Source organism: Limanda limanda, chromosome 10 (assembly GCF_963576545.1).
Source record: "Limanda limanda chromosome 10, fLimLim1.1, whole genome shotgun sequence".
In the NCBI taxonomy this organism is placed as follows: Eukaryota; Metazoa; Chordata; class Actinopteri; order Pleuronectiformes; family Pleuronectidae; genus Limanda; species Limanda limanda.
In genome coordinates, this window is record NC_083645.1 from 13,474,321 (window position 1) to 13,500,364 (window position 26,044).

At 41.4% G+C, this 26,044-nt stretch overlaps 1 protein-coding gene across 4 annotated transcripts; it reads left to right on the forward strand.

Annotated features, from left to right (window-relative positions):
* The first annotated feature begins 1,963 nt into the window (after positions 1-1,963).
* si:dkeyp-115e12.6 (centromere protein F) lies at positions 1,964-21,283 on the forward strand. 4 transcript variants are annotated; one of them, XM_061079004.1, is made up of 18 exons: positions 1,964-2,140; positions 4,618-4,794; positions 5,580-5,776; positions 6,259-6,362; positions 6,672-6,733; positions 7,147-7,411; positions 8,724-8,920; positions 9,428-9,553; positions 9,686-9,814; positions 11,749-11,871; positions 12,611-12,746; positions 13,235-14,715; positions 14,959-15,783; positions 15,993-16,327; positions 16,476-16,566; positions 17,032-17,605; positions 18,347-18,478; positions 18,571-21,283. In XM_061079004.1, the coding sequence occupies exons 2-17, from the start codon at positions 4,633-4,635 to the stop codon at positions 18,463-18,465; spliced, it is 4,926 nt and encodes a 1,641-aa protein (XP_060934987.1). In that variant the 5' UTR covers positions 1,964-2,140; positions 4,618-4,632; the 3' UTR covers positions 18,466-18,478; positions 18,571-21,283. The 4 variants fall into 4 exon arrangements, with proteins under 4 accessions (XP_060934987.1, XP_060934990.1, XP_060934989.1 ...); XM_061079007.1 differs by having other exon boundaries at positions 8,727-8,920; XM_061079006.1 differs by having other exon boundaries at positions 7,150-7,411.
* Positions 21,284-26,044: the final 4,761 nt, after the last annotated feature.

A 26,044-nucleotide genomic window follows, 5' to 3' on the forward strand; every position in this document is an offset into this window, starting at 1 on the left:
GTGTGTGTGTGTGTGTGTGTGTGTGTGTGTGTGTGTATAATTCACGGGGGGTGGGTTACATAATGACATAGTGCATGGATAATAAATCTGTTTGTGTTTCATTTAAACACTTGACTTTCTTTTGCATGTGTTTTCCAGGTTCACCTTCTTTTTTATGAATCTGTTAAAGCCATAAAGCTATCAAGCTATTCAGCTCACACTTACTTGCTCAAAGATTCCTCAGAGTGGGCCTTCATTCAAGTTTAACCAGCGTGCTTTCTGGTTTCAGCCTGTAGGGCTACTGCTATCACACCAAGCTCAGTCCTTTAAAATAACATACTGAAAAATGCTCTGTAGACGATAATCCTTCATGTACACCTGTAATTATCAAACTGTTATGGTCAAGCATTCATATTACACAACCACCCAAGTAATCCCTTCTTCTCACACTCTCATGTGTTAGCAGTGTGTTTCCCATGCATATGGTTTATGTTTGCGCATGGTATCATATGCAGAGTGACCACAGGGTAGTTCCTGGGTTTCCGCACCACTCAGCACTGAGCAACCAAATCCCAGATTACGACCAAATCCAGAGGCTACCTGGAAAATGATTATAATCTAATTACAGTTGCCTACAGTGGGTGCTGTTACTGCTGTAATGGGAACGGCTGTGTGTGACTGTGACATTTAACCAGGGTGGTTTGACTGGAGTTGTTTTTACATTGATTAAAAATACTATGACTCAACATGGCTGTCGCTGCATTTAACCAGGTACAATAAAGCCTCAAGGATTCCTTCTGCTGTTTTCCTCCAGCACCAGACCCACAATTTAACACCAGTCAAACACACAAAGTGTCAGAGTGAATATGATTACATGTCCCAAGCTTCCCTCATCATATAATTCCAGAGACAAGGTGCAGAGGAGCCATCTTTTTAAGGCTTTAGAATAAGACTCTGATGTAATCAACTTTAGACTCAAAGAAGGATTTTTCTATGGTTCTGCTGCACGATAAAACGTTTTCAGCTCAACCACCAAACTCCTAGAATGACACAGATGCCTGCTTGTGCACCTGTAGGCAAGAAGCAGTGAAATATAACTAAATACATTTAGTATTAAGTATTATACTTAAGCACAATTTTGAGGTAGTTGTACAGAAATAATAAATATTTAATATTCACTTACTTTGGACTGTAGTCGTGCGTCCATGTGTTAGTGTCATCGACCCAGCTCAGTTGTGTTGATGAAGTTTGTTGGCCAGTCACTGTTTCTAGTGTCTGGAAAGTAGATCAATAATTGTGTGTTCACTGGTCAGGGATGAAGCTGTGTCTTGCTCAATTCTGCACATTATTTATGTATGTAGACCCCGTGAAGTGTGAAATATGTTAATCTTTCATTATCATTATAATCATTGGAATTAGTTGAAGAATATTCTATATGTTTTAGTGCGTTTATACGGTATCTTTAAAATTGTATAACACTTTCGCATTGACGATTGTGTTTCTATCACTTTCACTTATAAATTTATAAAATGCTATTTAGGAAAAGGGTTTGGTGATTCGTTTGTTGTTGTACTACTACCACTACTACTACTACTTCGGCTGCTACCACCACTACTGCTACCACTAATCATTATTATTATTACGATAGTGGCAATGATAATGACGATTATAATAATAATAATAATCCTATGATTCAAAATGAAAAAAAAAAAAAAATTTATGGAAAACTAAATAAAGTAAAATAAAGTGAAGTAAAGTAAAGTAAAGTAAAGTAAAGTAAAGTAAAGTAAAGTAAAGTAAAGTAAAGTAAAGTAAAGTAAAGTGACGTCCCAGTGAAACCGGAGAGGTGTGTGTTCGTGTGTTTTGTCACTAGAGGTCATCAGAGGTTCATCGCGTGCTCCTCCAACCTCCGCCCAGCCCAAAACATGGGGCTACGTCACCAGCTCCCGCCCCGCCTCGTGCCACAGACACTCGGTCAGTAATGAGACGGTGTCAGTGACCGTCAGTCACTATGTCGGTTCTGTTCAGACTCTCCATGTCGGTAGTGAGCACCGGGTGAGAGCTGGAGGTGTGACCCGCGGTACCAGAGCTCCGTCCCGGCTGTCAGCCACGGGAGCCCGCCCGGCAGTTGGCGGCTCTTTGTAACCGCCTCCCCGCGTCGGTAAGTAGCTTCAGAGCTGGTTAGCTCCAAGTAGCCTCCGGGTTAGCTGCTAGCTACACGGCTGAGGTAGTGGTCACTGGGTCAGCCGCTGCCCACAGACAGAGGACTCACAGACAGGCAGCAGCACTGACTCTGTGTGTGTTGGACGTTTCACTGAGGTTTCTGTTCTGTGTATGATGGAGTTGTCTTTTGTTTTGTTTGAACCTCGTGATCCCTCACTGGCCAGCCTCTGGATCCATGCTGCCTGTCAGCCGCTGGATCCACTCATCCAGTAGCTCTGGAAGATGAGCAGCTTCCCTCTTTCATGGAGGTGTCAGGGAGATATCAGATCACACAGTGTGGTCTCCACTCACTAACATGTCGTTCCATGTGTTGTGATGTTATTGAGCAACGTCCTCCAGCTGTGGTTGTTTATGATGTGGTTATCTGGCTGTCAGAGACAATCCTTCCACCTGGTCTTCTTGGAACAAAACACTATTTATGACTCCTATGATTCATTTGGCCATTTGTAGGTCTTAGTTGGGCAGGACGACATGGCCAAAACTTAGGCTATATCAAGATAAAAAATCATTTAAAGTAGGCGATATCAATAATAATCATGATCTTTATTATTATTTTTAAAGATTGATTCATGCTCCTGAGTGAAGGTTGTGGTTTTAAAGTCTTCTTTGTGAGCAGAGAGTGACAAACATTTAATAAACAGCAGGACACATCCGAGGTAGAACATTATGTCTCCTCTTTGCACATTTGATGAAAATTATACCGTTTTATTGCTCGGCCCTATTTTAATGTTTGCATATTGAGCATATGTCCCACAGCTGCTGTGGTTTACGATGTGGTTATTTTGGTGTCTGATAAAACATCTTCTTTGTCTGCTTCTTGGAGCAAACTCTATTTGTTGCATATGATTCATTTTGGGACTTTGGTCACACATGTCTGTCTCCAACTTGGTCCAAATGACATTTAATAGAAGATATAAATAGGAAACACAGGGTGAGAGCTGGGGGGGTGGGGGGGGGGGGTGACATTCAACACAGGTCTCCAGCTGGAGCCAAACCACTGATGTTGCAAGTACACAATATGTGTCTAGACCACGAGGTCAGAGGAGAAGCCAACATGTCTCCAGCTTGACAAATGGCTGTGGCCTGTGAAACTGTTTATTATTATTATTATTATTAGTGGTAGTAGTAGAAGTAGAACAATTACAACAACAGCAGAATTTGATCACCTAACCCTTTTCCTAAATAGCATTTTATAAATTTATAAGTGAAAGTGATAGAAACACAATCGGCAAAAGGAAAGTGTTGTACGATTTTAAAGATACAGTGTAAAACTGCACTGTGAGTCTAAAACAAAAATTTGATTTAGACTCTACAAATTTGAGATGTTACTTTTTTTCACATTAAACTCACTAAATTATTGAAAATAACTGATTGTTGCAGCCTATATAAAACCAACGTAAGCTTCTAAACCAGGATCTTGTTCTCATGAATACAAGGCTCAACATGTCAGCTTCATGAAATCACTGACTTGGAAGAAATCCCTCCGCTAAGGTCTCTTTTCACCGCTCTAGGTTTGTGTTGTATATTTCACTAATAGATGTGTCAGTGTTTGAACCTGTTGTTTCCAGTGGCAGGTAAACAAAGTGTCACAACCTGTGAGCTATGAAGGAAACTGTCTGACTGGATGCTTTAATAGTCTTGGGACTGGAATGCAAGTCAGAACAGGGTTCAGAATCAACCTGTACAGGTTTGGCTAGACTCTCATTTTCGATCAGCTTTTCATAACCTGACAATCTCCCTCTTACTAGCACTTATACAGTATGTGTGTGGATATACGTTGTTTACCTGTATTATACAAAGAGGTAAACCCAGTGTTTGCAGGCAGTTGTCAGATATGATGTAATGAGTATTTAAATGTTTAGTTTTATGTTTATATGTCGCAGTTATTGCAGGACTATGAGAGAGAGAAGGATTAATGATCAACTTGAAGTGCGGTTGGAACATTGCAGACGACTTGTGTTGGAAAAAATGAGTTCATCCTGCCCAGCGGTGACAACCAGCGTCTCCTCCAGGGATCAAAGCCTTAGCTGCTTAACATATTCAAGACAGGAGACACAGAGGAAACGTGTTTAAATAAGTGTGGTATGGATTGGATCCTCTGTCCCGACCTACCTGCAGTCCTTATTTGTCAGGCCTGTACTTCCTCTTTGCTTCAGACTGTGTAAGTCGCTGGTTTCTTCACTCCTCCCACTGACTCCCATGGCTCATTCTGGATATGTCAAGCAGCAATAGGACAGGTCAGCTGGCCCATTTCCTGGTTGATGACAATCATCAACTCCCTGTTCCCCTGAACCCACGTTGGCTTTTAGATTAGAAAGAAAATACTTTCAGATTGTTTTATAATCTAGGCAAACAAAATATTAAAAGTAAAAATGTATTTGTATTTGAGTTTTTTGGGCTTCCAATCTTGTCCAGCCCAGAGGGACAGAGATGAGTTGGGCAGAGGAGGACTGGACAGTGGGCCTGTCTGGACGGGTCCTGCAAAAGGTGAAGGAGCTGCAGGTCCAACACGATCGCCTGTCAAGAGAGACCAAGCAGAAACAGCTGCAGTTGGACAACATCCAGACCAACCTTGAAAAACAGACTTTAAAGGTAAAATCAGACACGTTGGTTATATCAGGTCGAGTGTGGGAAACCATTTTACCATTCATCCTCTCGCTTTTCTCTGCAAAATGTATCATTGTGACAAATGAGTATAAAAAAAAAAGAAACAGAGGTCGCTGACATCAAGCGTGCGATTGATTTTGACCAAATACTGTAAATACAGATGGACGATAAAGATGTTTTCTTTCAATTAGGTAATTCTTATCACTTTGCTGTGTGTTCCTGTGTATTTGGTTTTAATTAGTTATTTGATCAGGGTGAAACATCATGATTGACAGAAAAGACTGACTCACACTTGGTCGACTGCTTGTATAGCCATGACCTCACTAACCCATCCCTTGAATGCTACTGTCCCGGCTCCATATAACTTAATGGGTGCAAGGTGGCTGCAGCTGTAACTGAGTTGTTTTGGCCTTATTTTGTGATAGTGGGAGAAACTAAAGAGATGTGTCATCAATCTTTATATACAGTCCACGATTTAGACAGAACTGCGCCTCAAGTCAGCCACACCCTTTCAATTTAAAACCAAGACGTAACTTGGTGTGACACTTAGTTATTTTTATCTATTTTATACCGTCCATTAAACGATTATAACAAGTGTTATGAGCATTCAGTGATAACGCAGGTCAGAGGCAATCTTTAATAAGTAAATGAGTTGTACTTGACAAGATGTTTGATTGAGCCACACACTGTCATAGCCAGTCGTCTCTCACAGGATTTTTTGTTTTCAGTTTTTTGTTATCCTAACGTACGCACATCCCCTCCCTCATTAGTATGACGAGGTGCGTGGGGAGCTCCAATCTGTGCAGAAAGAGCTCCAGAATGTTCATGAGGAGGCCAAAACAGCAGTGAGCAGCAGCGCGTGCCTGGCCCAGGAGCTGCAGACCAGGCAGGCACAAGTCTGCTCTTTTGAGGGTCAGCTCGATGCTGCCCGCACCCTCAACAACAAACTCACCCAGGAGGTCAAAAGGTTAGCGCCACAGGAAATCATCTGAGACAATGAATTTCTCTGTCTGGTGTGTTTTATTTAATGCGTTTTGCATTCTCACTAAGAAGAGTTTAGAATTTAAATTAGCAGTAAATATGATTTGTATTGGATATTGAATATTTTCTGCCTTGCTTCATACATTATAGAAATAATATGAATTCCCTGCAAATGGATAACATTGACAATATTGACAACATCAACCCAATTGATGATGTCCAGTAAATCCAAACTATTATAGTGGAGCAGTGAAGGAACAGATTAGCATTGTGAATTAGCATCATTAGTATAAAGCTAATATAAGTCTGCTCCTAATGTAAATAACAGTTGATGCTAAATGGAGGCTACTGTTTGCCTGCTTTTTTAGATAGCATGAAACCGTTATCATTCTCAGTTGTTATTAAAGCTTTATTGTGCCATAATAAAAGACCAATCTTTCATCGGACCGTTGTTTGTCTTTCTGGCAGGTTAGAGGCAGAGCTTGAGAAGCTGCAGAACAGTAGCAGGTCGGCAGATACCACTCTGTTTTCTACTCCCTGCTGGAATACATCCTCACCCTGGGAGCATAATGGTACGTCCCTGTGACTTTATGACTCCCATGTTTATTCTCCCGTAACCATTTGTCTTTATCTTGTTATTAAGGCACTGCATAGTTTGGAAAATTAAACATAAACCACAAGACTCCCAAGGGAAAATATGTGTTGTAAACAAACTCTCTCATCCCCTATCCTTTCCCAGCTTTTCTCTCTCTGGGGACTGATGCATTTTTCTTTGCTCCCATGTCAGTAAACCACTTCGGTTATTTGCTGCTGATGTTTCTGTTCAGCATTAGTGATTGGTATTGTAAGTCCAATGCATATGTTGTGTTGTTGGCCTGTAGGAAGCAGAAAGGAAGAGGAGAAGCTGGGACATCGAGATGAAACGCAGAGCAAGCACATCCGAGTAAGTGCCAGCATATAAATTAAACATAAATATCCTCAACTATGTAACTGAGAATTTGTTGGAGTGTTCATCAAATTTTTTGATGTCTTTTCGCAAGTAATCTGAGTTTCTTGAGAAACTAACTTTAGCAGTATTTGGCTTATTTGTTTTATGTATTTTGAGTTGTCTCACTGGATGCATCAAATTGTCTCTTGGTCCGTATATGGTCCAGAGGTCAGACGTCACCCACCCTGGCTCTACAGATTTTCATAATGTTTACTCTACTCTTGAATCATGAAAACAGGAATGAGTCATTCTTCAATAAATTCTTGTTTTAGAACTCGAGTCCAGGATCCCTGTTGTAAATTCGCTAAAATCTTCAGACTCACATTTTGTTTTTTTGCTTTTTATCTAATTCTTCTCTCCCCCTTTAGCAGCAGCTCCAGTTCTCAGACTCGCCCACAACTTCACTGCCAAGACAACAGCACAGGAGCACACCCCACCGCCACCCGTCGGACCAATCGGAGTCCTTCTCCACTCCCTCGGCTGTGTTTCCGTGGGAACGGGATGACACCAGGCCAACAAACAGGAGACAATCCCAGACCTCTCCCCAGACGCCCAGCACTGATGTTATCACTCAGGGCCAGTTGGCAGTGGGGCTTTGTGGGAAAGAGAAGGACAACAGGACAGAGAGAGACAGTGAGTGTGGATGCCACATGATGACACCTCGGTTACAGGGCACCAATGGGTTTTGCCCATCTGCAGTTTGAACATAAACACACAGCTCAGCCTGGCAGCTTGAATATTACATCAGGGTTAACGAGCAAATATGGGATGGCTCCATGCTCTCAAATATGGTCATTTGCGGCTTGTCTTGGTCTTTCAGTTACAGTAAATATAATATTTTTGGTTTCAGAGAGTTTTTTATGTGTAATTAATTGAGAAAATAATATAGAGAATAATTGATAATGAAATTAATCATTAGTTGCAGCCCTTGCTATCTTTTTACCTCAGTAATTCTGGCTTGAGAGATGTTTATCTTATTATTTAGCCTTAAATGTAGAATGTTCTAGCTCAAATACTGTATTTTACAGATGCCAATAAAAATACTATAACTAACTATACAAAATATTATATTTATTAATTAACAGTTAAAATAAATTGTTGACCAATTGTTGTGTTGTTCCAGAGTCAAAGCAGCGAAGGCTCAAATGCACATGGTCTTAAATTTGTAGTTATGACCAGCAAGTTCTAGTTACAATACTTTGTTGATGACTATCCCCTGATCTGATCTCACTTTCTTTTTTACAAAAAACACTCAGTAAACAGCTCAACATAAGTTTTAGCAAATATTTCTTGATTAGGACTAATATACTGACAGCTATTGAGTAATTTCACTGGAGTGCGTTTTTTGTTGTGTTCTTGGGCTGAGCAATAAGAGACAAAATAGTTATGACATTTCATCTGTTTTAATTTAAGGTTTCTAGTTCTTTTTGAGACCACAGCTGCAAAGTCACCCTTAGTACAGCAATGTAATCATCCTGAATGCAGTGTACTTTGTATAACGTCAACAGCCAGGGTTACATAAGAGGCTGTGTAGAAAGCACTGGCGCAGCTGGAGACTCCTGCAAAAAAATCCCTCTTTTTGCTGCTAGGACACAGAGGGAGAGTGCAGTGCAGTGTTTGCTTTAGTCATGCTTTTTTAACATTTCACCATAATACAAGACAACATACTGCACGATCAGGATTAGTGATTTCATCCCTCGCTTTGTAATCAGCAGCTGTCAGTGGATCAGTCTGTATGGATTGACCTTATTTGTTGTTATTATCCAACTGTGTGTTGCTGCTGTGTTGCTGTTCGTGGCCAGCTGTAAGAAATCAATCAACTCATACTGATAATATCAGTGTTAGTTGTTTAACTGTTTCCTACATAAAATTCTCTCGGTGTATTTAAAGTTTTTTTGGGGGGTCAGTTTATTAACCACTATGTCTGTGTGTTTGCTCCACACAGCAGTATCTTTATCAGAGATAAAGAGCCGTGTGTCTTGTCTGGAGGAGGAGCTGTTGGTGAAGACCAGGTCGTTGAAGTCCATTCAGAACGACCTGGTGCAAAGCAAGAAAGACGTCACTTCCAGGGAGATCGGCCTGCAGAAAGCTCGAGATGAGCTCAGTCTGTCTCACACACGCATCACCCAGGAGAGTGAACGGGTAAAAACCACACTACTGTTTCATACTAATGCTCATTTTCCTGAGACCCTGCTATTTTTGTCACAAAATGGGTGTTGGCCTCATTTGTCAAAACAATGATCTTTGACCTCACATAAAATGACAAACATTTTTGTTTCATTTTACTTTACTTGTGTCTCTGTTATTATCACAAACATTGAACATGTGAAAGCTGGTTTGTTATGTGATGTAAAACAATCAAGCTAATATTTTGTGAAATTTAACCTTTTGGCGACCAGTATAGAATACTGTGGAGAGAGGATGCATTTCTACCAATAATTCTCAATTTGCTCTTAAAATGTTAATACTTCCTGATGTACAAATTAGACAAAGTTAAATATGACTTACTTCTGTGCAGTTATTCCAATATCTATATCAATACCTGTAGTACGCACTCAAAGCCCATAGCGGTATCAAAGATAATGACACCTTAAGGTTGTCCTATTGTCAGTATTAAAGAGTGTGTGTTGTGTTTTTTTTGTGTGGCAGGCATCAGGAGCTGAGCAAAGGCTGAAGCAGTCACAAGATGAGCTTCGTTGTCAAAGGCAAAATGCAGAGAGCATCCGCCTGCAACACCAACAGCGCACCAAGGAGATGGAGAAACAACATCAGAAGGTGAGACAGGGACAGATGGATGATAGACACATGGAGAAACTGAAGGAGGGGAGGGAAGACTTCTGATTATTAATCCACATTACAGTTGAAGATAGCAGTTCACATTCAGAGATGCTTGTGTGTTGCCTTCAGGACATGTTGGAGCATCAGAAAGAGAGGCAGTGGCTTGAGAAGCAGCATCAGCAGGAGGTGAATAAGCTCAACCAGGAGCTGCAGCAGGCCAGGACGCTCCACAATGCCCTGCAGGCTCAGAATGACAAGGTAAACTATCACACCTACGTTGGCTCACAATCAAACACATGGACCAGGCAATCAATCCTTCTGATAGCATTTTCCTACTAATGGATTTACCAAGATAAGATAAGATGAGTTTAAAATCCAATTTGTAAAAACACTGGAAATTAAGGACGAACATTTTCTGTACATATTGTTGATATTTTAGTTAATATATCTGTTTTTTCAGCTATTTCCTGTTGTTCTTTCCCACTCTCTGTCGCCACTCCCTCTAATCTCTCCCTCGCCCTTTCTCCTCGAACTTGTATCAGTTGTACCGAACGTCAGTAATAGTAACGTCTCTGACTTCCTCTCACACGCTTGCTTCTTGCCCTTGTTGTTTTCTCTCACTCTTTGTTTCACTCTCTCGCTCTCTGTGTTTCTTTTGTTTTCTACCCCACCTGCTCTTTTCTCCGCCTCGCCCTCCTCTCCTCTCGGTTTCTCTCCAGTGGAAAGGTTGAGCAGCGAAGGTAATGACAGTGTGACTGTGTTTGACGATGCAGAATGCTTTGGTCGGTGAAGCATGAAAATAAAACTCATAGCTCGTAACTTGTGTGTGAGGAATAATCCGTTCTCATGGAGTGAGGCGTGAAGGCATGTCTACTGGATGAGGGTGAAGAGGGTTTGCACATTTGTGCAAAGGTGTGTGTTTGAGGCAAGTTGCATGAATTCAGAGGAGGAGTGTGTTGTATTTTTTATTTTTTATTATTCTGATTTCTTTTACCTGGTGGAGTTTGGTATTATTTATCAGCAGAACAGTAACACTGATTTTAAGGGTGAGCCTCTTACCACTAACAAACATAGCATTTGCTTGACCTTCATTCCCACACTATTAGACATTTTGTAAAAATTCGGAGCAATGACCTTTCATTCTACCCACATTGTCCCTTAACACCTCACTGTTAGCCCTTTGTAAACCACACAGTTGTTATCTTTTTATACCTGATAAGGAGACATAGAGTAAACACACAATAAAGGCACAGTTTGGCTGTAATCTAATCGCAGCTTCTGATAGTAGATTTAATGAAACTCATGTGAATATTTTACTCTGCCATTTAATGGAGTGTATTTTATTCTTTACTTGTGCATGCAGTTTCAGTGATGAGTAACCCATACAATCTCAATAATTCTATAGAATCTCTAAATATTTTTTATTCAGTAAATAGACTTGATGAAACATTTAAAAATAATCCACTTATCTGATTTGTTTGTAGGCATAATAAATGAGAATTTAGTTTTTGAAGAAAATAAGTGAAAATATAGTTCCTGCTATTTCTTTCTATAATCTATGACTTTCATGCTTAAGTAAAGTAGTAAATTAAACTATTTATGATATAAAATTGCAGTAATTTCCAAATTGGCTGTTCTGAGCTTTCTTAGAATTATTTGGAAAATTTACATCGTAGAACCATCTAGTAGCTGATGTTGTCTGATTATGACCATTACAAAAACATTAGCTAATATTTACAGCAGGGAGTAGCCACTATGAGATTTATGTAATATCTTGCTCCCGGTTGAATACACTGGACTGTATATGTTGTTATTTTCAACATGACGTGACAGAAGCATGATAGTAACAAAGCGTTTGTTTAGATTAATAATTATAATGTGAGAGCTTAAATTTGATTGTACTTAATATCAGCACTGGTGGGAAGCCGATCAGCTTAAGTCTTCATTAGTTTCCCCAGAGATGTAGACATACATTGGACACAGCGTATGCTCGCTATTGATCCCTGATTGCTCTCCTGCCTCCCATTCCCTTCACTGGTCCTGATTCCTACACCTGCATAAGCAGCTATTGAGTCTTTATTTTTATTTTTTACCCCTGACTTGATCTTTTCTTTTCTCACGTCCTCTCCCTCCAGTTATCTTTGGTTTTTCATGTTTTTTAGCAGCTGCCGATTTATTATTTTCTCCATTAGCTGTCTCTACAGAAACAAGCACTGGACAAAGAGCTGGAGACTCTGAAAGAGAAACTGAAGTGGACGGACGGACAGCTGCTGGAGAGCCAGAGAAAAGAAGCACAGACACAAGCCAAACTAACGGTAAACACACACACACACACACACACACACACACACACACACACACACACACACACACACACACACACACACACTCTCATGATGGTCCTTTCTGCATGCATCAATTATTCATTACCTGGGCAGTGGGTTTTTATGAACTCTGTAAATTTTTAAAAACACCTTAATGTGTCATATGTCAGTCTTAGACAATAAGTGGCTTATTTGAGTATCCAGCTGCTTTCTGATAATTTATTAAAGACATTGCATTGAGAGAAAACCAGGAAAGCTTAATAACCTAATTTTTCAACCATTTCACTTTGACAAGAAACACTTCCTATACGACTGTACTGAGATGCTGAATCTGGATGAACTTGCATATAAGAAAAGCTTGTGACCTTATACATCAGAAATTCTTAAATTGATTTAAAAGACCAAAGCTTTATGCCAACACACTGCAGAGGAAGTTAATCAGTCAAAAAGTTGAGTTATTTGTTAGTGGGAGCTGATTACTTGTGTACCAGCTTTCGACATCAGCTGCAATGCTGTTGTTTGTTGCTGTTGTGACACAAAGCTCTGTATGTTCTGCAGCTCTTACCACATAGTTCAGTGCTTATCTGAAGTCCTGCTGCACAGATACAGGTGCAAATAGTAAAACTAATAGTTTGGACACATTTCTTATTTAGTTAATAATGGTCCAGTGTATTCAGTCCTTACAATTGATTGTGTTTAATCCACCCTATTTTTTCCCTCCTCTCATAAGGAATCGTTGCGTGAGACGGAGGGTGTGGCGGTGAGTCTGGAGCAGAGCAGGAAGAGAGAGCGAGATCTGGAGGAGGAGGGGAGGAGACTGGCAGAGGAGAGAGCAGACGCCCTGCGTCTCCTCAAAGACCTGCAGGGTGAGGAGAGAAGACAAATCCATCAATCATGAGACACACACTGATATTGTTAATGCTAATTGAATACGTTATTGAAAGAGACACATTTTAGATCATTTTCACTGTCTTAATAATTGCTGACCCACGGGTTTGAATCAGGACTCTAGTCGACTCCCTGTTGATTAATTTATAAGTTAGTACACACAAAAAAAGATGGATATTCATAATTTAGGTGAGTTAGTTTTAATGACTTGTGAATGTTTGACATTCACAGTTCATGCTATGTTAATTCTACACAAATGCATCAGTTCTTACCCCATTGCTGCCTCCTGCTGGTTCCTTTTGACATCATTTTCACAAAATACTATAAACTAATCTAGTGATGCATTAATTTTATTAAAAAGGCAGATCTATATCTATATCTAGGCTTTTATTTCTGAGTTCATGTGTGGTTTTTTAGAACTTGTCATTTTTTTCTAATGTTATTTTTTCTTTCCTTTAAAATCCAGAGCAAAAAGCTGCACCAGCACCTCCTGTTCAGTTTTGCCCGGTTGGACAGAGTTTCTCCCCTCAGCCCCCTCGCGCTCTTCATTCTCGAACATCAACTCACACCAAGAGGACAACCGCTACCGTACGAGCCGAACGGAAGGAGGAGGAGGAGGAGGAGGAGGAGGAGGAGGAGGAGGAGAGCATGGATGAGAAAAGACCAGAGATTTCAGCATTTTACCCCTGTGACAGAGAGCCAGGGGAAGGCATCGACTCTGAACACATCTCTGCCGTCATATCCTCAGAGTCTGAGAGTTTACAAAGGGAAGGACTCAGCAGGAAAAGTAAGGAAGAAGGGAACATGAGGAGGAATAAAGCGGTAGAGTGTGACAGCACTGGAACACAGAAGCACTCCGGCTTTGATCCTGTACTCTGTATGCCCACAGACTCCTCTGTGGATGTTTCTGAAAAGCTAGAGCAGGCCAAAGCCTCTGAAGACCTCCAGAGAATCAACACCATGCTGCGATCAGAGATAAATGATGTGCGTGAAGAACTCCAGAAACGATTGGAGGACCTGGAAGTCCAACGAAGGGCTGAGGCAGAGGCCAGGACCCGGCTCAAACAGCTCAGATGCAAACATTCCAGCCAGGCTGTGGAGAAGGAGGAGATGGAAAAGGAATGGAGAACTCAACTGGAGAGTGAGAGGGCTGAGACAGAGAGGTTGAGGAAGGCCGTGGCTGCTTTGGAGACAGAGGTGAAGAGCAGAAAGGAGGAGAGTAAAAAGAACGAGAGAGAGGAGCTGGAGGAGGAGAAAAACAAAGAAATAGAAGACAGAGAGAGTGAAATGATAGAACTTAACATGCAGGTGAAGAAGCAGCTAGCGGAGGTAAAAGCACAGTTGGCTTTAGAACGAGAGGAGAGAAAGAGAGAAGAAGAGGAGAGGAACCAAAAAACAAACATGGTCACAGATGAAAAAAAGGAGCTGAGCACAAAACTTGCAGAACTTAAAGCTGAATTGGAAGAACTGAAGTGCAGCAGAGAAGAAGATGAGAGAGGAGGAGAGGAGAAACTATTGATTACCAACAGCCCGCTGAAGTACCTGACTCTCCATGATGATGAGCTCAATTCCAACATTGTTCACTGTCACAACAAACTCCTCCCTTCTCCAGAGCAGCACCTTCTCTTCTGTCAGTCCACTAACCAACTCAACATGCTGGTGTCTCAGGCAACAGCAGATCTCATCCACGAAGAACAAACAGTGATAGATCCCGAACGCCTGCCTCTGTCAGGTGAGGGACCAATGGGTCAAGTGGCCTCTGACTCAGAAGAGTATCTGGCCAGGTCTCCACTGTCAGATCAGAGAGGAGAACTTTCTCACCTCCAGAAATGTGGGTCTACCTCCCCAGATATGGAAAAAGAGGTGAACCGCTTGCACAAGGAGAAAGCAAAGGAAACACAACGTGCTCAACAGAGCCAGGTTAAACTGGAGGTCCTGCAGACCCAGGTAAATTATACATTGGTGTAGTTCATTTATCCAGCCACAGAAAAACTACCTTTTATTAGTTAATACAAAGAAAATATTTTATGTAGTAAATCACAACAATTGGGCTGCTAGTAGCTGACTTACAAAGGGGTAATGATGAACAAATATACATATAACAATAAAATGTCTTGATTTGTTCCTTAGTTATAATCAGACATTCTACCTTCATACTGTGATCGTGTCCACCATTTTTTGTCTTCTCAGGTGACACGTCAGACCCAGCAGCTGACCATGGCCTTCGAGAAGCAGAGTCAGCACATCTCAGGCCTTCTAGCTGAGCTACAGGAGAAGGAGGGTGCCCTCCTCAGCCAGGGAGAGGAACTGCAGCGATATAAGCAAGAGCTGCAAGCTTTCAAGGCTGAAAAAGAAGCTACAAAGGTGCGGAATGACGATCAAAAAGAAGAAAGTAGAGATGAGACGTCGATGGAGACCACAGAGCAACAACCAAACAAGAAACAGGACTGTACTGTCATATCGCACACTACACAGTCACTGGCTGGTGGAAATTCTACTACACAGAGAGATGAAGATCAAACTAAGACTGATGCAGAAACACTAACACCGGAAGGGGATCGTGCACTAAGTGAACAGCATCCAGTTTCTGTTGACTCAGACACGACTGAGAGTTATCTTGATTCTGCCTGTGTGATGGAGGAGACTGAGAGCAGTCGAGATGGAGGAAGAGTAGACGTGGTGTCAGAGCTGCTCGCTCTGCGACAGGAGAATCAGCTGCTGAAACAAAGAATAGGAGGCGTGACCATATCAGAGACCAGAAACCTGGCTTTACAGACAGACGCTGAAAACCAAGAAGACCCAGTCAAACAAAGCCATTACACAGGAGATGCTGCTGTGCCCTGCTTGACAGAGCAGAAGCCACCTAGTGTGAAAGATAAAATCACCCCTGAAGGGCAGGTGTCACTACTGCAGAATAACAAAAACGAAATAAAAAGTGAAGAAAAAATAACAACATGCGAAGAAGAAGAGCTGGAGGAAGAGTCTTGTCTGCAGATCAACCTTCTAGAGCAACAGGTAGTGACAGCGTACTGTGTTTTTTTTTTAAATCACAGGTTAAACACTTAAGCTTTCATACACACATTTAAGTTAATTCCCACTAATTCAGGGAACTGAATTTTGTAAAAGATTAATCCAATTTCTGTATTACCAAATGTTTTAGAACAGAATGATTCCAACTTAAGAATGTCTCATTGTTCTTGTCTTGTACTTTCGGTCCTGTCCAGGTGGTGGCGCTGCAGATGAAGATTCGGGCTCTATCTGAGGAGACTGAGCAGCAGACCGAGGAGCTCACTCTGTGGAGACTGGCCTCACAACCAGCTCCAACTATTGACCAAAACCTTCCCAACAAAGACAACCAGGACCAAAGCTCTGCTGTCCGACAATCCCAGTCACAGCAGCTGCAGACTGATGAGATGACCCACATCCCACCAGGGACCAGGAGCCAGGCTCCGACTGCTCAGGTTCAGGAGAGCACCAGTAAAGTGACAGTCATCAGAGAGGATGAGTTATTCCTCTCTTGCTCCTTAAACAAACTGCCAGGCCGCATGTTGTTCTCCAGGTAACACACTCACAATGAAGCAATGAAAAATGTTTAAAAAATACTTATACAATACAATTTGGTATATTTGCACGGTTTGATAAATGAACTGTATGTTGTCTTTCCATGTTTGCTTGAAATACTTTTTTTTGTATCCTTTTACGCAAAGACTGCAGCACAGCAACCTTCCTGAGGCAAAGAGTTTCCTTCAATATAAACAGACTGCAGCTCTTCAGGAATACAACCAGGACCCTGACAAGGTGATTTACTTTTTTTTTACTTTCACAATGAGTGAGGACTGAATTAGTTTTGCCAGTGAAGCTTAATTTTCCAAATCAAGTTCGGTAATTTCCAAATTATTCCCAGGAAGTTGCTGTAAAAGAGCTGTGTAATGTGCAAATTATACAGAAAATAAAATGTGGTAAAAAAAAAGTTCATGTAACCCAGTGCATTTTTTGGTCGTTACCAGGTTGATTAGCTGAACAGGACAAAATGTCAATTAAGTCTACAGGGAAGCATGAGACGCAGCCTATATGGATAATTATGTTTCGAATAATTAACAGTTTATTTCCAGGAAACTTCAAAGGAAATAAGGAGCCATAAATACTAATAGATGTTTTTCCTCAGTTTTTCCTAAATTGGACTGTTTACTGTTATGCATGTACATGTTTGTCCACATATTTTCTTACAGGCCTCTTTATTGTGTACTTTGTGTTTTGATGCAGGAATCTGAGAAAGAAAACATTGTGCAGTGGTCAGATACCAGTCCATCACAGCACAAAGACAAGAAAGACTCTGAACTCATCCAAATGTCTTCAGAGAAAACAGGTCAACAAGTCACCAAAGGACCAACTAAAACCAAAACAGCAGAGTGTCCCCCGGAGAATCCAGTGGGCAAACCAAACACTTCCAGAACAACCAGTGAAATAAACACGACCAATAACTCCTCAGAGAGATCAGTCAGGACAGACATGAAGAGTGTCAGCAGTCAGACAGAGGAGAGCTTGTATCCTCGCAGCGCTCCAACAGCATCTGAACTTCACGGTGCTTACACACAGACTGAAGAGGAGGAGGAGGAGGAAGATGGATTAGATTTAGTGGAATCACCTCCTGTGTCTCTTATCCCATCATCAGAGGGGGCAAAGACAAGAGACAAGATGTTGTTTTCAGGTTCCTTCCCCATCCCGTCTGACCCGGCCCGTTTAGCTGAAAGAATCCGCCGCAACAGGACGCAGCTGTCGGCTGCCTTTGACGACACCGAGTATGAACCCTACGGACTGCCAGAGGTCGTCATGAGAGGTAACCTCACCGGCTGAAACACTGACAGTCTAAACTATCAGGCTTCAATCACTTTGGGTTGTGTGTAAAATTGTGGAAATGCACATTAAATACAAAACCTTTCTCGCCTTCGTGGTGATATATATCTATTTTAAGTGAAAACATGTCCTCACAAGAGTAAAGGGAAAAAAAGGTTAGAGAGCCACGTGTGAGGGATCCCTCTCCCAGGACGGAAGGGCAATAGATGCCATGTGTAATACCAGTTTGTGTGTGTGGAGCTAATAGATGTTTACCAACGGTTAGTTTTACTGAAATTACTGCAACACGCTAAAGAGAAGACGTCAGAGGAGATGATGTGTACGATCGTTGAACTGATTAAGACCAAAGGAGGGGGAGATCTGTGTGATTGTCCAACCACTGAGAGACATGGATGTAGGGTCTGTGGGTACGCGGTACCTGCACATTCATGTCGAACGCAGACGTGTAAATTGGCTTAGATTGGTTAAATCTGGAAGAAAAGGTATAATTCTTTAATCTTATTGTGGGTCTGACAGATAGAGAGACAAAACCAAAGAGCCTAGGATTCAAATTCAAAGTTCAAATTCTGCCTTGACAAAACAAAATCAAGAATCTTTGATGTGAGTTTTTGACCCTTTAATTTACAGAAGCAGAAGAAACAAAGGTTCCAGATGTTTGTGCTTTCTCACTCTGTCCTTGATCTACTTATTCATCTCTCCATCTCCCCTTCTTTCCATCCTGCAGGTTTTGCCGACATCCCCAGTGGTCCCTCGTGTCCCTACATCGTGAGAAGAGGTTTGTTGGGGACGTCTGTTTTACCTGTCCCGCAGAAAGACCTGGGACAGGAGGAGGAGACGGATTAAAACACAGCCACAGGTAACCACCAGGCAAAGACCATAAACTTCACTGCGTTGGTTTTGACTCAGAACTCAAAGATAATCTTTGATTTTCATGCTGGTTGTCTTCAGGTCTGGTGGAAATGAACTGATCACGAATCATAATGATTCACTTTGAACCTCAGTGATGAACAACGGCCTGCCTACAAGAACACTCCAGTCACCAGCAACATGAAGCACCTCTTTCCTCAAACCAACAAAGAACCAGTATAAAAAAATGACGCATTCACCCTGGACTTGTAAACGAGTGTTAGCAGGTAACAGGTCCTGCAGTGGCAGAATGAACTCCTCCACTGTGGATCTGAAATAACTTAATGGTCACTAGTTTATCCTCTAACTGCTGTGAGGAGACATAATTGTCCGTCTTGCTGCAGTGACGTTACACCCGCCTGTTTTTTTAGCTGCAGAGGTGGTGATTTAGTGATGTTTGTTGATTTTTTTCTGGAAGTTAACCACTACAAAGGGACTGTTTAGTTTTTCAGTACCTCAGAATTAGGGTACGAGTCCAGCCTCGGCCTACTCTGAACGAACCAGTGCCTCGCTGATGCTTTTCTAAACAAGCACTTGTCAAGATAAGTTTGACTTGTTTTTCTAAATGGGTGAAGCCAAGAAGGGCCTCTTGTGGAAATTTGATATATATTTTTTCTTTTTTGATTCATGAGGTGGCTTATTTATGGACACTTGAATGAGTTTCAGTAGAGGACAAGTGTTTACAAAACTTGCGTTAAACCTAAGTGAAAACGATGTGAATAAAACATGTGTGTCCTCTGGATGTTACTGTTTGTATACGCGCCTGTGTGTGTGTGTCTGGGAGAGAGAGAGAGAGGGCCGAGCACACGTCTATGACTCAGTGCAGTGGTTTCCGCTCCATGTATGGAGATGCACACTGGGCTCTCTCTCTCTCTCTCTCTCCTCCCTCGGCTGCTTTGCTTCTCCTTCTAATGAGGACTCATTAGTCAGTAACTGTGTGATGAACTGACCAAAATCTAAACATGTGTTTACTTCAGCTGGTTTCCTCTGATTTATCAGAGATTATTTATTTGACTAATTTGATGGATTGCACATTTGTTACTGCATCATAGACACCAGTAGCCCACATGAATGTATAGTGTAGATTTTTGTAAATGACTTTGATTGATGTACAGTTTCATCATGCCTCCTACCAGAGGATAATCACCACTTTGCTTCGCTTCCAAGGTTTCACTTGTTAGTGTAAGGACAGGTTCACATTATAACAGGTTCTATTCTTAAAGTGATACTCACATGCTCATGGGCACATTGTACAGTCTACTTTCTGCCGGCTCCTGGCTGCAAAGATCCTTTTTTAAAGCAGTCTTCATGTGAAAGATGGAGGAGAAAATCCACAGTCTGCGTTCTTTATGGAAATATGCACATAAGTTAAGCAGAAAACTTCAATCGCCTGATTAAGGAGCTTTGTCACAGCAATGATAGATCATCTGTATGAAATTATTTGGTGTGGAAGTTGGGTGACAATACGGTCAGGCCTATTTGGAAATGGTTACTGCCAGTCAGTCTCAACAGCGCCCACATAATGAATAGATTTTTTTCTGTTCTTTTGACTCTATCCTGGAAAACCATTTTGTCCTTAATTGTCAGGACAGTAGCTTCACGCAGTTTGTCCCAAAGACACATTTGTCCCATTAACTACGCGTGAACTGCTGCTCTTTCCGGAGCAGTCTTTATACTCACAGAGGAAGTTTAATAAAAATACGTGGTACAACACACATATACTTGTGAGCCCCAATGACGTCCTTCATTTTGGACCCTGGCTCCTTGTCCTCTCATTGGTCAGCCCTGTCATGATAGCTTGCTATTGGAAATTGGTTTGAATTTGAAGCACAAAGTTAAACATGACTCCAAAGATGGCACAGGTACATTTTTATCTTATTTATTTAATTTATTTACTAATCACATGGACTCCAATGAAATATTTTTTCAGTTTTTAAATCTTTGTGTGACCAAACCTTTAATCAAGGCATGTGGACATCCTCCACAAATATTCTTTATATAACTAAATCTGCTCCTCCGGATTCTACTGGGCAGTGTTTACCTGAGATGTTGTGGAGGGACTGTATCTGAATGAGGGAATTTCTTACTACAAAGACAACGCTGGAATATAGATGCTTGATTTGTGTATAACTCAGACTCTTGAAGGCGTGTACCAGCTTCAGAAATAGGACCTGTGACTTTGTCCCCCTTTGATAACACTGACATTGGTTTAACAAAGGTTCTCCTGCAGAAAATATGAACAGTTGAACAATCAATACAACCGTTTATTCTTCAATTTACAGATAAGCATGTGGGTGATGTTTTAAAAGTAAATGTGAACCTATCCTTTAAAACCCTGCTGTGCTGTCTTTCAGTGTTACTTGAAATATTTTAGGCTGAAGGTTTGTTGACACGTGAGTGTTAAAAGTGTGGATTGATCTAGTTTTTTGAATGTTTATATTTTATTTGAAGGGGGAGTTGTCACTTCCTGGTCTTGTCTTATTAACTCACAACATTGGACGGTTACGATTCAGTACCGTCGCTGTTCATCTGCAATGTTGTCACCAATCACACACACACAAAAACACACAAACACACACTCCCTCCCTCCCAGCTGCCTTCATATCTCTGAGATCTGTAGTGCTTTGGCAGCGCGGTGAGGGGGGGGGGGGCTGAGCAGGGAGGTTCACTGTGTATCTTGTTGCCTTGTTTTGGACTCTTTGATGTGAATGTATCTGTGTTGTGATTTTAACTAGAATAAAAGGCTTGAATTTAATGTATCCGTTGTCGTATTCCTTTTTCCGTCAGCGCCTTTGAGTATGTGAAGTCGGGCTGTGTCCCTCGTTGTCATGGTAGTTCTGTTTGCTCCGCTGTCCGTGTGTGTGAGGACTTTTTTAGTTATTTTACTCCTGACGAGAGCCTCAAAGAGTATAAGTGGAATATCTTGGTTAAATCACATAAGTATTTCCTCAATTACCAAAGTCCTGTCTTTGTGCCTCTTGGTCCTGCACACGTTGTTGAGAAGCTACTGAAAGATTTCAAGCAGCAGAGAATTAGAGGGTGAATGGACGAGTTGGGCTCTCCAACTTTCAGAGCCTGTTTTATTTCATGTGGCAATTCCTCCTCAAGCGCAAGAAAAATAGTTTGGAGCATAACTTTGACTTTGAAGAAACAAGTGTCCCTTTTTACTTCCCAAAAAGACAAGGGTTGGAAAAGCGAAGGATTTAGAGAGCCGAGCCCCCCCACGTCCAGCTCAGGAAACCCTGGGCCCTCTGCTCTTCCTCTGCGTTGAAGGCAGTAAATCACACTGGCTGTGCGACGATGGACTTCACATGCACTCACGCGTCGTCCCTTTCTTCTCCCCCTCCGCCTCCTCCAATCTGCTCTCCTCTGTCAGAGTGATGTAGGGTCAGAAGAATGGGGAAACACCTTCCAAGGAGAAAACACACATGCACTTTCACAACACACAGACTTGCGCACACACACACGCGCAGTTCCTCGGTGAATGGTGAAAGAACAGCACATGCTGCATGAGGAGATAGCAACACTTCTCCAAACTGAAGGTAAGACATGAAAAAAAAATTTTTTTTCAAATGAATAATAAAATATGAGAGTGATTTCTCTCTTATCTACATTTTGTTTGGATGATGCATGATGTTTGGATTTATATTTAGTCTGCATGTGTGCTCCTTTCTCATTTTTGATTCAAGTTGACCAAATATAGGAAATACTGTCAGACTGCTGTAAAATCAGACGATGCCCATAAAAGTTATCTCAACTACAGAAAAGTTTTATGCAACTGTCTTCCTGCGTTTGCAGCTTTTGCATTTGATAGTATCTAATTGTTCAAAGGTTATTTTTCTTAGAAAGCTTATCGTTTTCTTGGCTACGTCTCTAGCCAAAAACCATCCCATCATGTCTTTTTTTTGCGTCAGTATTTCCCAGTGTGCTAAAGCGGAGAAGCAGAGTTGTAAACCTGTGATCCCGCTCTGACGTCAGTGTTGGCTCACTGAGAAAAAGAGTCAAATACTTTGGGGTGTAATAACATCTTATGGGGCTTTATTTCCCCTGAGCGCTGTAAACTTCTAAATTACTTCATGTTCAATTGCAGAACGGCTCATTCACTCTGGAGGTTACTTGCAGCTCGTGGGCACAGATGGAGGAGTGGGACAAAGGTGTTTGATTCTCAGACTGTGACAGAGTCACATTCACAAACAGGCGTCTTGCTGTTAACTGACGTAGAGCAGGAACACATCAGTCACTAAAATCCAGTGATGTGAGTCTCTAACCCTTTGTTTCCTCATTGATCCACAGCAATATGTGTTGATATAATAATACTAAAGATTTATATATATTTATATATAAACTTATGTAGTGATCCCTCCCCTTAATACAAACTAGGAATGGTCATGAATCCCTGTTATTATTTGCTGTTGTTAGTTATATGTGTACCTCAAACAATTATATGTTACACACTCCTTTTTTGCATGTTGCATATTATCTTGAATAATGATGTGACATATGTTTCAGGTCAGAGTGGTCTTATGAACCACAGTATCAGACATGTAGCTTAGGGTTAAGTAGAGCTGTGTATGATTTACTGAAATCAATCATAGATATAGAGCTTCCATAAACCCTTTATAAAATTGTATTTAACTTTTTTACTTCACTGTCAAGAAGTATTTCATCATTATTTCGTAGATTTCTGAAATACATAATCAGTTTGACTAGGAATATTTACACACAACTCAAAAAATGAGAAATGCTGATACAACAATGTTAAAACCCTAACTGACATGTTTGAGCACAGACACATAATCTATAACTTTGAACTATAATTTGTGTTGGATATTTCTATTTTCGTCAAAGAATCTCCTTGAATTCTATGCAATATTATGAATTTCAAAAGCTTTTTTCAACTACTTTTTATTAGGGTTTATACATTTTGCAAAACACAGATGTCATGAAATAAGGATAATTTCCAAAGTTAAACTGCTGGAATCACGATGATCTCAGTGCACGTGAACATCAGTTATGTGTATGTTTCATATTATCAGTCTGAAAACATGCACAGCTCTGCACAGCAAAGCTCATACAGCCAAAAGGAAGAAACTGAGCCCGAGGCCTTTCTGATTGGACGGGGGGTTTACAATATAGTTTTTCAGCTGTTAAATCGGAGCCTGACGTCAACGGGGACACAAACACAACCTGAGGGAGACACTAGTTACAAGTGTCTGATGTTTGCAGCTGTTATAGTTTTTGTTTTAGTTCCTGTGGTTGCTCAGTTTGGTGCGATTTCTACAACACACCTGCCTTACATGTAAAAGCTAAGAATAGCTCATGAACATCTTCTTCCAGCCTTGTGCTTCTTTTCAAACAGATCACCTCATGATTTATGCCCCCCTCCCACCTGCCCCTCTGTTTAACTTCAGATAAGATCACAGCCCGGCTCTCTCTAAGCCCCTCGCCCACTATCTTAGTAAAATATCAAAATATGCCAGCTTAGGTTTAGACAGCGATAACTAATAATATCTGTCAGTGCAGAGAGACTGTCTTCACGAAGAGGAGCCAGCGGTCCATTAGCGCAGAATGCTAACAGTTGGTGGGACTCTGGGAAATCTCAGAACATTGTCATGTGGAGACGAGCAGAAAGACAAGCTCCTGTGTGTGTGTGTGTGTCTGTATGCGTCATCTCTGTGTGTCCTTCTGTGTGTGTGTGTGCGTCTGTATCCCTGTGTGTATGTGTCATCTCTGTGTGCATCTGTCCTTCTGTGTGTGTTTGTATGTGTCTGTCTGTTTGTATATGTGTGTGTGTGTTTGTGTCTGTGTCTCTGCCTATGTCTGTGTGTGTGTGTCTGTCCTTGTGTCTGTTTGTCTGTCTATCTCTCTGCTTGTGTGCCTGTCTGTGTGTTTCATCTGTGTGTGTCTGTCTGTGTGTGTGTGTGTCTGTCTGTCTGTCTGTCTGTCTGTGTTATTCTGTGTTATTCTGTGTGTGTGACTGTTTTTGTGTGTGTCTGTTTGTCTGTGTGTCTGTCTATCTCTCTGCTTGTGTGCCTGTCTGTGTGTTTCATCTGTGTGTGTCTGTCTGTGTGCATTTGTGTGTGTCTGTCTGTCTGTCTGTATTTCATCTGTGTGTGTGTGTGTCTATTTTTGTGTTGGTCTGTCTTCGTTTCGTCTGTGTCTGTCTGTCTGTCTGTGTGTGTCTGACTGTCTTTGAGTTAATCTGTGTGTGTCTGTCTGTGTGTTTGTCTGTGTGTGTGTGTGTGTGTGTGTGTGTCTGTCTGTCTGTCTGTCTGTGTTACAGCTGTGTGTGTGTGTGTCTTTGTTTCGTCTGTCTTTGTGTGTCTGACTGTCTGTGAGTTCATCTGTGTGTGTCTGTCCGTGTGTTTCATCTGTGTGTATGTGTGTGCGTGTGTGTAGGGTAAACAAGGTTCAAAGAAATTATTAGAAGCCAAATGAAGATAAGGGATAAACATGTTTTCGATTAATGTCAAGATGTATGTTTGGACTTCTGGCAGAGTCTAATCGTGTGTGAGGCGGCTGGCAGGCCGGCCTGGTGTGTGTCAGTCCCTCCCTGGTTATTATGACGAAGTCCCAACTACGTGAATGCTCACTTGTGAACGTGAACACTCAACAATTCTTCTCATAACCTAATAAAACAGAGAGGGAAGCGCAACTGTGCCAACGTGCCTGTAGACTCAATCAAGTCGTCTGTGTTTTTTACTTTCATCTCATCTTGTTTTCATGAGAGAAGAGAAGATAGAAATGGACCGATCCAACTCCTGAACCCAGAGGACGCGAGCGAACCGGAGAAAAAGCAGAGGAAAGAGAAAGTCGAGGATTTCTCGGTCACCTGATCAATGGAGCTTTAACATGGGATGAGCGGCTGAAGGTACTTTCTTTATCGTCTGCTCACTTATAAAACGTTCTTTATCCCTCTATTGCAAAAGCTGGCATAAAAGAAACCCCAGGAAATGTCAAAGTGAAGAATAGTCCCTTTCAATAATATAATATAAAAGCTGCATTTGGCTGTGATAACACTGGACGCCCTTTTCAACACACTGCACCTTTTGTTCGGGTTCGATCGCAGAGCTCGACTTTATCGTCATCTTACACGACTTCAGAATGACGCAGAGGAAACAAACTGCTCTAACTGTATTTGTTAACCTGGCGGCTTTAAGGACCGTTCAGTTCAGCTTTGACTTGATCAGTTCTACTCAGCCTGTAAAAGCAGTCACATGTCTCCTGTGGCTAAGAGTATGTTATCTGTCTAATTTGTAAAGCCTAACTTCAGCTTCAGCCCTTTGAAACACACCAGTACACCTGTGGGACACTTTGGCCTTGGTAGCTCTACAGGTGGGTTGTGGTCTGTACTCGAATCAGTCATCACACAACTTTGACAGATTAGACATCACTCAAAAGCTCCACGTCTCCTGATTCTACCTGTACAATGTATTTAAGGATCCTCATATCACCATAGTAACTGCTGACATAGAATTGGTTCAGATTTGAGGTCACGACACAGTATTTTTCTCCA